This window comes from Eurypyga helias, unplaced genomic scaffold (genome assembly GCF_000690775.1).
Source record: "Eurypyga helias isolate BGI_N326 unplaced genomic scaffold, ASM69077v1 scaffold7480, whole genome shotgun sequence".
Taxonomy (NCBI): Eukaryota; Metazoa; Chordata; class Aves; order Eurypygiformes; family Eurypygidae; genus Eurypyga; species Eurypyga helias.
Window position 1 is genome coordinate 1,772 of NW_010224974.1, and position 10,121 is coordinate 11,892.

Below are 10,121 nucleotides of genomic sequence, written 5' to 3' on the forward strand. Positions count from 1 at the left end.
TAACATTGCATGATGCTGTGTGGCCAAAACAGCACGGCCACCACAGCACGAGGCTGGGGTACCATCTGCAGTGCTGCTCTGGGGCTTTCTGTGACCTCCAGCTGATGGAACTGTGTTCCAGGCAGAATTTTCTGCTCTCGAGTGCCTGGAAACTTTACTCCGGGTGGACGACCTTATGGCTGTGCCTTGTGCAGATCAGAATCTGGTCCGATGGTTGCTGCCATAGCTGAATGACAGAGGCTCAGGACACCACCACTGATCTGATTAGCTTATTCTGGCCTTGACTGACCTCAATGACTCTCCACCCATTTGACTGGTGTATCACACTGGTTCTTAACACGTGACAAGAGGATCACCAGCAAAGTGTTTCCTAACAGTCCACAGGTCAGCCAAAGATGACACGGCAAAGGCAGACTAGTGGTCCACAAGATGAGAAAGCTGGAGAACCAGTGGCTTCAAGAACAAAGCACTGGGTATTCCAGTCCAGAAATGTCTGGCAAGGCCGCAAACACTTGACTGCTGTAAATTTTGTTATTATGCCTGAGCCACCTGATTGGGTAAAGTGTGTAACAGCAAATAAAGTGGTCAACTACCCAAGGTTCCAGTAATCACAGGCTCTATTTTCTGTAATATTTCATTAACCAAGAGCACAAATCCTGAGCAAAGCTGTTCCCTTCATCCCATGCCATTTCCACACGGGACAGCAACTTCAGTGATTAACATCAACTGGCAACTTGAAGTCCTTCAGCGAATAAAAGGCAACGTCTCCGTGATCCACCAGCGCAAAGACCACCGGGACGTCCCCACTCTGATACGTAACCTGCTTCAAAGCCCGAAGGGATGGAATCTGCTCGTCAAAGCTGCAGAGAGAAAAACACCCCGTTGTTTTCAAAGCAAGAAGAATAGAGAGACAAAGCTGTCCTGGCCAATAGCTCACTTGTGTTAGGAGTTGGTCGTGACCCTCCCCAGCCCTTTCAGTCAAAGGAGGAGGCTGCCAGCTTGAGAGAGTATCTGCATGGCGGGAACTGGGAGCTGTCAAGTCCTTTGCCAAAAACAAGGGCAACTGCACACTGCTCCACACTGTGCCTATTAGATGCAGCTCACGGGGCTGCTGGCAAATTGCCAACCTAGTGCAATCCTAGTGCTAGGAAGATCTTTAGATTGCTGGGATCAACATCTGACCTGATTTTCCCTCCTTTTAATTCTGCACTCTGTTTGCTCGTAAATGAAAATATTTATGCAGCAAAGATCATCTCACTTGCCCATAACAGGCACTGTAAAACTGTATTAGCACCTTGCTCGCTCTGGCTACTACAGCCACAGACAGCAGAGGAGGGAGAGCTTCAGCATTATCAACGTCAGAAAAGGCAGAGACTGAACTTTGTACCTGTCTGTGGAGTTTAAGTATCAGATTCCTGATCCAGCAAGAAAGGGGACACCTATCCTCTGTTTGTACTGATCTTAAAGTTACATTTGACAAAGATCAAAATACTAAACCCATGGCCCTGAGCCTGTAGCAAGCTCTGGGGAGGTACGTCTCTGCAGAAATCCATAGGGATCTGTACTGGCTGAGGATTCAGGTGCCACAGGGCTCCCTGCAAAACTGAGCTCTGCCTGAGTTTCACAAGCATTGCAAACACAGCCGTGGCTTCTTATTCTGACTGATAATACTCAGACATGAGCAGCAACCAGATGACCAAATATGTGGGCTGAGTGCAAGGGCTGGGAGAATTTTCAGCCACAGCCTCCAACAAAAGAGGAACTGAAAGGGAAGAAGAAAAAAACCTCAATCTGGGCAGGACCACCCTCAGGGGAGGCACTCTGATCATCTGCAAAACTCACAAGATGCGGGGTCATTCACACATCATTAGGACTTCATTTCCGCGACAGCAACTATGTTGCAGAAGACAGCGTAAGACCGGTGGATACCTGCGAACACACATCCTGACATATGGCTTCCCAGGGTTTGTCTTCTTAAACTTGGCCACAGCACCTGCCTGATACACATTGAAGTCAATCTTCAAGCCCTCTGTGCCCTCCTGCAGCCTACGGAAGAGAGAACACATCCACATGCATATGGGATTGAAAGACTAGGGTATAGATACAGCAGAGGAAAGAGGGAGCAAAAGCTCTTGAAGCCTGGCTAGTCTGGGCCCTTGGAACGGCCTCACTTCTCAAAGGACCGACCCTGCCACTGTTACTTTAGAGATCTTTCCTGTAGTCAGAGCAGGCTCCTGCCCAACACCCGGCACTCCCTCCTCTGCAGACCCCCTTGCAAGAAGCACCATCAACAGATACAGAAAAAAGCACTGCTCTGCCCTACAAGGACTGCACACAAACACCAGACTCTTTGAGGCAGGAGCAGAATCAAAAGCCCCAGAGCCAAGGTTTTATCATCACTGCAGCAGGGATGGCAGCACATTCCAGGCCCGAGGCACAGGCAAAACCCAACCAAAGCTCTGGGGGAGATTACCTGGCTGGGGTGCAGAGGGAATGGCAGGAAAAGAGAGCAACCCCGATGTTTTAACCGGCCTGGAATGCTCTAGCTGTCACTGCAGGAACCAGTACTTCACAGAAATGTGAGCCACTCACTACAGAAGCAATGGGGTCAGGGAGCAGAGGGCTGGATTCTCTCAGCACCCTGGAAGCCAGGCAGCTCCCAAACTGCCGCTGCAAGCATCTCACAGACCTCACAAGCAGGGACAGTCACAAGACACCCCCACTCCCTAACAGCTACGAGCTGGCTGGCTGGATACTAACCGGGAGGCTCCATCCAGGATGTGGGAGGGCTGCAGCACACTGATCTGCTGGAGGAGCGCAGCTGGAGGGAGAAGGAACAGGAAAGGATCAGACCAACTATTTTTCTCCCAGGGCACTCCAAGCGCTCCACCACCACCCACGAGACAATGGCTGGCAGCACCACAGTCACCACTGGCTACTTCAAAGACCTCAGCTTCCTCATCTCCTCCCAGCACGCAGCCCAGAACACCCTGCAGTCGCTTTGCATTGTGCTGGCCCCAATTTCACATGCCTAACAGCCTAGCAGGAAGGATTGCAATACAGTAGGACATGGGGAATGGATTAGAAGACCTCCCAAGGCCCTGTTTATCCTGGCACTTGAGTGGGCTATAGAAAGAGAGGGAAAGGCAGAGAACAAGCTTTATTCCCTCTTCCCGTGTCCATGGCTGGGGTCCTCTGCGCCCCCAGGCCTTCTAATGAGATTCTCCTTCTCAAGGTACTGTCCCCAAAATTGATGTTCAGCTTCTCTATGTCATCCCTTTTGCTGTTGCATACCAGGCAACGTTTCACAGAGTTGAGGGACGACAAGGGGGACCCCTGTCAAGTTTCCAGAGCCACTACCTGATGAAGTAGCGTCCTCTGGCCGCAAGAGCGGTGTGACAGCTTGGTCCCAGAGATGCGGCGGTCGTTTCCAAACCCTCTGCTGGCTCCTCTGCTTCAAAAGGGCTTTGTACTCCTGCCAGTTGGAGCAGCGCCTCACCTCCCGGTCAGCATTGACACTGCTCTTGTACCTGCTCTCCCTCTCTCGCTGCTCCCTTTCCTTCCGTGACAGCTTCTCCTGTTTCTGATTGATATGTGCGCGCCAGCAAGCTGCATCAACTTCCCTCCCTGGTACGTTCTCCGGCAGGAGCCCGCTGTCGGGTGAGGGCAGATGTGTGCACGGCTGGTCCGGGGCCACATTCGGCAAGATGATGGTGGCAAAATCCCAGCGGGGTGCACGGGTACCAGTGCTGCGCTCCTTGCGGTCTCCAGCCTGGCTCCTCAAGGGACTCAGGGAGTCCTTTTGTCCTGTATCAAGAGGAACTGGGCTTGACTCGCCCTCTCCACTGCCAGTATCTGATTCCTTTGGCTGCTCTGACAAGGGCTTTTCATCCACAGGAAGGCTGTGGGAGTCTCCACAGTCATCTCCAGCTTTTTCAGAGGTCCCTTCAGTTTCTGGAAGGTCCTCAGATACCTTATGTTTCTTCTCATGCGACCTAAAGACAGAAGCACCAGCATAAAAGACACGGACAGCATGTGGTGGAACTTTATTCCCTTTGATTCCGGCCTCCTCCCTGCTAACAGGAAGAATGCAGTCTGCCAAGCCTAAAGGAAGGACAGCAAAGGCGGCAGGAACACCCAGACAGACCTGCAAACCTTTGACAACAACCTCTTGACTGGAAGGAAGATGTTTGCTTGTGTGACAAAACGAGGAGGGAAAAAACAAGCAGTGAATGCCAAAGGCAGAATAAGCTTCTCAGCAGTTCTGCCTGAGGTTTGAGATCAACGCCCAGGAGAATCCCAGGCTCGATTTGTATAGACACACCTTCCCAACAGCCACGCAGCCTCCACACCCCCCACGTACCGACCCAAACACGTCCACACAAACACAGACTTCAGCCAAACCTCCACAGGCCAGGCAGAAACCTTCCTGCCAGCACCTCTTACGGGTATGAGATTCACTCCCTGGTCCCAGAGAAGATGGGGTAATTCTGAAACCAGTTTTATCTCCCAATTCTTAAAATTTCGCAACTGCTCGGGCACTGATTTACCTGTTAACAGGAAAGGACTTGCAGAGCAGTCTCGTCCTCCCTGTTTCTTACAGGATGACGCCACCTACTGGAACCTGATGTAATTATTAGCAAAATTATTAATTATGCAGCATCTGTTTGCATTTTGGCAACATCTAGAGGCCACGTACAAGGACCAGAGCCCAGTTATGCTCTCTGCTGTACAGTCCTAGCACGTAAGCTGCGCCGAGGGGGTGAGTAAGTGCAAGGCATGCACTGCAGTGTCTGTACTCCCTCTATAGAAGAGCAAAGGAGGCATCTGCCACGTGTTCCCTTGGCACTGACCTCCCTACCTTTTTATTTTGGCATCTGACCACAGCAGTTGGGAGGCTCAGGGGCAGTTTGCCCCTCTTAGCCCTGCATGAAGTACAGATGTGACAGAGGGGAGCACTGCAAAGAGTTCAGAATAAGCGTTGCGCTGCCTGGGGACAGCCAAGAGCAGCTGTGCCAGGCAGGTCACCCAAACAGCACAAAGGCCTGAGGATACTGTAGGACAGTAGCTGTTCCTGAGCCAGTGAGGCCTGGAAGATGGAAGGATGTGCCACATCCTTACCGGGGGCTGGAACTCCTCCTCCTTTTGCGATGGTGTTTCCCAGAGCTCTTGCAGTGACTTTCCAAGTTCAGTTGCCTCTCGTAGGGAGATAGGACAGTGCTGGAAGGAGACACCAACATGGGCTAAGAGCAGGGCGAGGTAGTGAAACTACCCTTCTGCTCAGCCCCCAGAATACAGCAACAAAGATTTTTTCTTCCAGGCACAGAAAATCCACAAGCAGGACCAGGATGGTCCTCAGTTCACGCCCCATCTCACATTCCCAATCAGCTCCTCAAGAGGGAGAAGCAGGGAAGGGTAGAGTGCCACTTTTAGTCTTTGATCCTCCCAAAAGATGGAATGTGGGGTCAAAGTCCTCTTCTCTGCCATTCCACCGGGGCCATGCAGTGGGCACAGAGCTGCTCAGTCTTCAGAAAGGAGAAAGCAGCACGGAAAGGAAAAGCTGGTTACCTGGGGTCGAATCTCAGTACAATATAACCCAGTTGCTTCAAGTGGCTGAACACCTTAGAGCAAAGGAAAGCAAGAGGGTTACATGACCACCCTAAACCCAAGTAATTTACTTCAGTTTCACTACAGCTGGGTGAACAGTGTGGCACTGGCAGAGGAGAAAATGCCAGGGTTAGGACCCAAAGCAAAGGTGGGGAAACAGGAACTGATCATCTGGAATAAGGTCAGTGGGAAAAACTGAGAATGACTCCCCTTCCCTCCCTAACTGTCCAACTCTGCTCCCAGATGCTGGAAGAGATTGAATGGCAGAGGCTTGGCTCTCTGCCTTCATCCTCCCTGCAATAGCTGGGGATCGCAACACACCTGGTAATGTGGCAGGCTCATGGCCTCCTGGGACAGCAGGATTTCATAGGCTTCCTGGATCGACATGGGCAGATCCCTGTAAAAGAGCTGAATAGAGCCCTGCAGGGCAAAACCTTGGTGTTGAGAGAATCACAGGGAATAAAGCTATGCAAGCTCACACCAGTCTCTTCCCACTGGTCCAGACACCTGGTCCCAGCACCTTCCTTCACATCATATCCATGTATCTCCATGCGCTACCTGGCTTACTCCCATTCCCAGTTCCCCCCACGCCCTGATTTTAGCAGCCAGGCAAGAAGTTCCCACCCACACCTGTCAGCTCCTGCTCCAGCGCTGCATCCGTTTGCAGGATGCCGCTGGGAGCGCAGTGCTCAACTGTTAAAATAATCATTGCTTTGGGAGATCATTTTCTTTAACTCCGATGATCTCAGTGATTCAGGACACAGCACAACTACAAAACCATTTAGCACCAGCACAACTGAGAGGAATTGGTGGCATCCTCAGATGCCATCCATTGGTGGCTCCTCAGAAGCACTCGCTGCAGCCCCAGTGATCCCACAGGTAGATTCCTCAGCAACTAACATCAGGAAGGCAGTTTTAAGCTATGCCACTTTTTCCTATGTCTGTTGGGGTTTTTTTAGAACATGTTTACTCATAAAGAAAGAAACCAAAACACTAGGAACCACACCTCTCCAACGTATGGGCTGAAAACATCTAACTGCTCTTTTCTGCTTTTGGGGAAGAGATTTTTTACTCAGCAACTATTTTATTTTCATCAATTTATTTATAATCTATTTGTCAAAATGCCAGAGGTAAAAAAATGCCCTACCTCTGCAGTTAGGATGTAAGGGATGGCATCAGATGCCCATAATCTAATTAAGTTTTTCTAAGGGAGAAGAGCTCCCCTTCAGATTGGTGCACCTATTCTACTGGTAACAGGCTTCAGTGGTGCGACAGAAACACCCCTCTCTGCAGCAAAGAAACCCAACCAAGCCCTAACCAGCAGTTCTGCAAGCAGAGGAGCACTGGTCTCATTCCCCTGTCTGCCACATTCAAACTTCTTTCTGCTGTACATCCTGGGAAGAGATGCCAAGTAGCAACCTCAAAGATCTCTGCTTACGTGCAAAGCACGTACAGCACTGGCTGCTATATAACTGCTTCCCACGCCAACACCCTTCACACGGAAAGATCCAATTTGCTGCCTAAACGTGGCCCTACCAAGCTGGACAGAGTTCACTAATTCCCATCAGCTCCTCCAAGAAGCACAGAAAAACTGCGCTAAATGAACTTATGAACCCTGCCACTGCAAAATACCTAAGATGAGCTGGAGGAAGTCAACTTATGGCAGAGAAGGCACTGACCAGTCCCAGATATCCTCATTTACTGTACATCAGTTCTGGGGAAAAGCATTTCTCGGGGTCAAACCTTTTATTCCAATTAACTCCTGCAAGGAACAGAAGATAATGGTTTTATCTGGTTTCCAGAAATTCCTCAACAGTAAGCTTCCCTGGGTTGTGGAAGATCAAGTCCCTCTATACAGATTTCAGTAAAGAACTAACCGATAAAGTGTTTCATCACTCCCAGAGCAAGAAAGCAGAGATCTCAATGGAAAACTCTGTAACATGCTCCTCATGCTTCCTTCATTCTGACACGAGAACTGACTTATTCCTGCACAGAAGTTTGGATCAGCTGAAACTCTCCTAGTCTCGATAGGAACAGGTTAAACACGACACCAACTGGGAAAGCTTGCCACCCCTCCAACTAACGCACGGTCAATGACACAGAGGCTGCTCCAGAGCACAACATACAAACCCACGGCCTGGAGACAAACAGCTCCATTGGCAAACCGGCTAAAAGAGACAATTCCTCGAGAACCAGGTGTTTACCAGCTGCTCCTCTCCTAGTCTCGATAGGAACAGGTTAAACACGACACCAACTGGGAAAGCTTGCCACCCCTCCAACTAACGCACGGTCAATGACACAGAGGCTGCTCCAGAGCACAACATACAAACCCACGGCCTGGAGACAAACAGCTCCATTGGCAAACCGGCTAAAAGAGACAATTCCTCGAGAACCAGGTGTTTACCAGCTGCTCAAACTGCAACAGTGACCAAGACACGTCAAGTGATTTCAGACTTCAGTCTAAAGCTGCTACAGTTTCTCCAATCATTCTGGAAGAACCCAATGCCCCCATCCACACACAGGTATCCTACTTACACACTCCAGCAGGTACAGAGCTTCCTCGGGCAGCAGGCACTGTTTGCCATGCTCTGTGAACCCCATGGTGTGCCAGAACTTCCCCTGGAAGAGAAGCACAAATCCATGATGGGCTCTGGCTGTTCCCTGCTGACAACCAGGCACTCTCCCATTTCAAGCAGCAAATTAAGGAATCTGCAGCGGTCAGCAGGAGACAACGGCACCGAGTACACGCTGCAGCAGACTCACCGCAGGGGACTGCAGCTCTACGATGCCCTGTCCTGGCTCCCACTCAGCTTTCACCAGACTCCTCCTGAGAAGGTTAAAGATTAGTTCGTTATTACTAGCATATCCTACAATCAACTCCTGTTGTAACAATACAACCAGCTCAGGAAGGTATCAAAAGGCAGCAAACTTCCAGGTGGCATTTTTACCCTTACAGGGTAAGGCCTCAGAAAGACGACATCCTCAGGATCTAGCAATACCAGCTGAAGGTTTTACCACCACCAGCTAGTTAAGAGCGTCTTCAGTCAGCACCACAGACGTCTGTCCATAGGTTACAGCAGCCTGCTGGAGATGCACAGCCATGACGTATCATACGATCGTTTGGATGCTGCCAAGACTCTCAAATCGCTGTAGCCCACTCACACGGTCTCACAGGAAAAAATTAATAGCTGAGAAAAAGGGGAGGGTGACCTTGGAGGAATGCAAACATACATTTTTAGCAGCTGGCTCAAGAAAACACAAAGTAAGACCTGTAGAGTCCATCATGGATTTGCTCTATATCAGCACTGGTGAGGCCACACCTCAAATCCTGTTCAGTTTTGGAAGTCTCACTAGAAGAAAAACACTGAGGTGCTGGAATGTGTCCAGAGAAGTGCACGGAGCTGGGGAAGGGTCTGGAGCAGAAGTCCTGTGAGGAGCGGCTGAGGGTGTTCAGCCTGGAGAAAAGGAGGCTCAGGGGAGACCTTATCGCTCCCTACAACTTCCTGAAAGGAGGGTGCAGAGAGGTGGGGCTTGGGCTCTTCTCCCAAGTAGGACATGAGGAAAGTTGTGCCAGGGGAGGTGTAGATTGGGTAGCAGGAAAGATTTCTTCACGGAAAGGGCTGTCAGGCATTGGAACAGGCTGCCCAGGGAGGTGGTAGAGTCACCACCCCCGGAGGGATTTGAGAGGCATGTGGATGTGGTGCTTGGGGACATGGTTCAGTGGTGGATTTGGCAGTGTTAACAGTTGGACTCGATGATCTTGAAGTCTTTTCCAAACCAAGCAATTCCATGATCTTTAGTCAGTTCTGCAATTTCTCTATCTGAAAGGAAACCAAAACCTACACACTCGTGCTCCCATCCGGAGCTGAGAGTCCTCGCTCCCAGACACGCATTTACAGATGGACTTGAACAAACCCGACTGGGACAACAGTGGAAGATAACGGTCCACCCTGACCGTGAATAGTTTCTGCTGCTACTGCCCAGCACAGATAAATTATTACCAGAAAACAGCAGGCCAAACAGGGAAAGCGTGTGCTCAAAGGTAGCATGGGAAATTCTCCCGAGAAATTTTAAGCTCTGGAGACTGGTAACGCTGCTGAAACCACCCCCCACCCCAACCGATAAACCAGGGACACCGAGTGTCGGCAGAATCTGCACAAGGCCACACGCGGGCATTAGCAAAGGGCTGTGTAACTCCCACCGTGCCCAAGAAGGCAGTGCCGAAGGCTACAGGATTATTCATGCGCCTGAGAAAACGAAGGGCCCGTTGAGGGGCTTTCTGAACACCCGCACTGAAGCCAGCCGTGTGCCAGGACGACCCTCTGCTCCCGAGGGAACAGGAGCATGTCCCCCGCTGCTGCGCCAACCCGGGAGCCGCGAGCAGGGGAACGAGGGGACGGGGAAGGGAACCGACTGCGCTAACGCCTGCCCGCTGCTAACAGCTCGACGCCCCTCACCATAACACCCGCACGCACAGCCACTGTGTCTGACTTCTCCCAGGGAGAAAAGAATTC

The 10,121-nt window shown here is 50.8% G+C and overlaps 1 protein-coding gene across 1 annotated transcript; it reads right to left on the reverse strand.

The window, feature by feature from the left end:
• Positions 1 to 709: 709 nt before the first annotated feature.
• Positions 710 to 8,434, reverse strand: TSEN54 (TSEN54 tRNA splicing endonuclease subunit; the record flags this gene model as incomplete). The annotated part of the gene is made up of 9 exons (XM_010147437.1): positions 710 to 860; positions 1,930 to 2,046; positions 2,761 to 2,821; positions 3,361 to 3,995; positions 5,122 to 5,220; positions 5,569 to 5,621; positions 5,929 to 6,027; positions 8,143 to 8,226; positions 8,371 to 8,434. Coding segments are annotated over 9 exons (1,363 nt in total), but the record flags the coding sequence as incomplete, so codon positions are not given.
• Between the last annotated feature and the right edge of the window lie 1,687 nt (positions 8,435 to 10,121).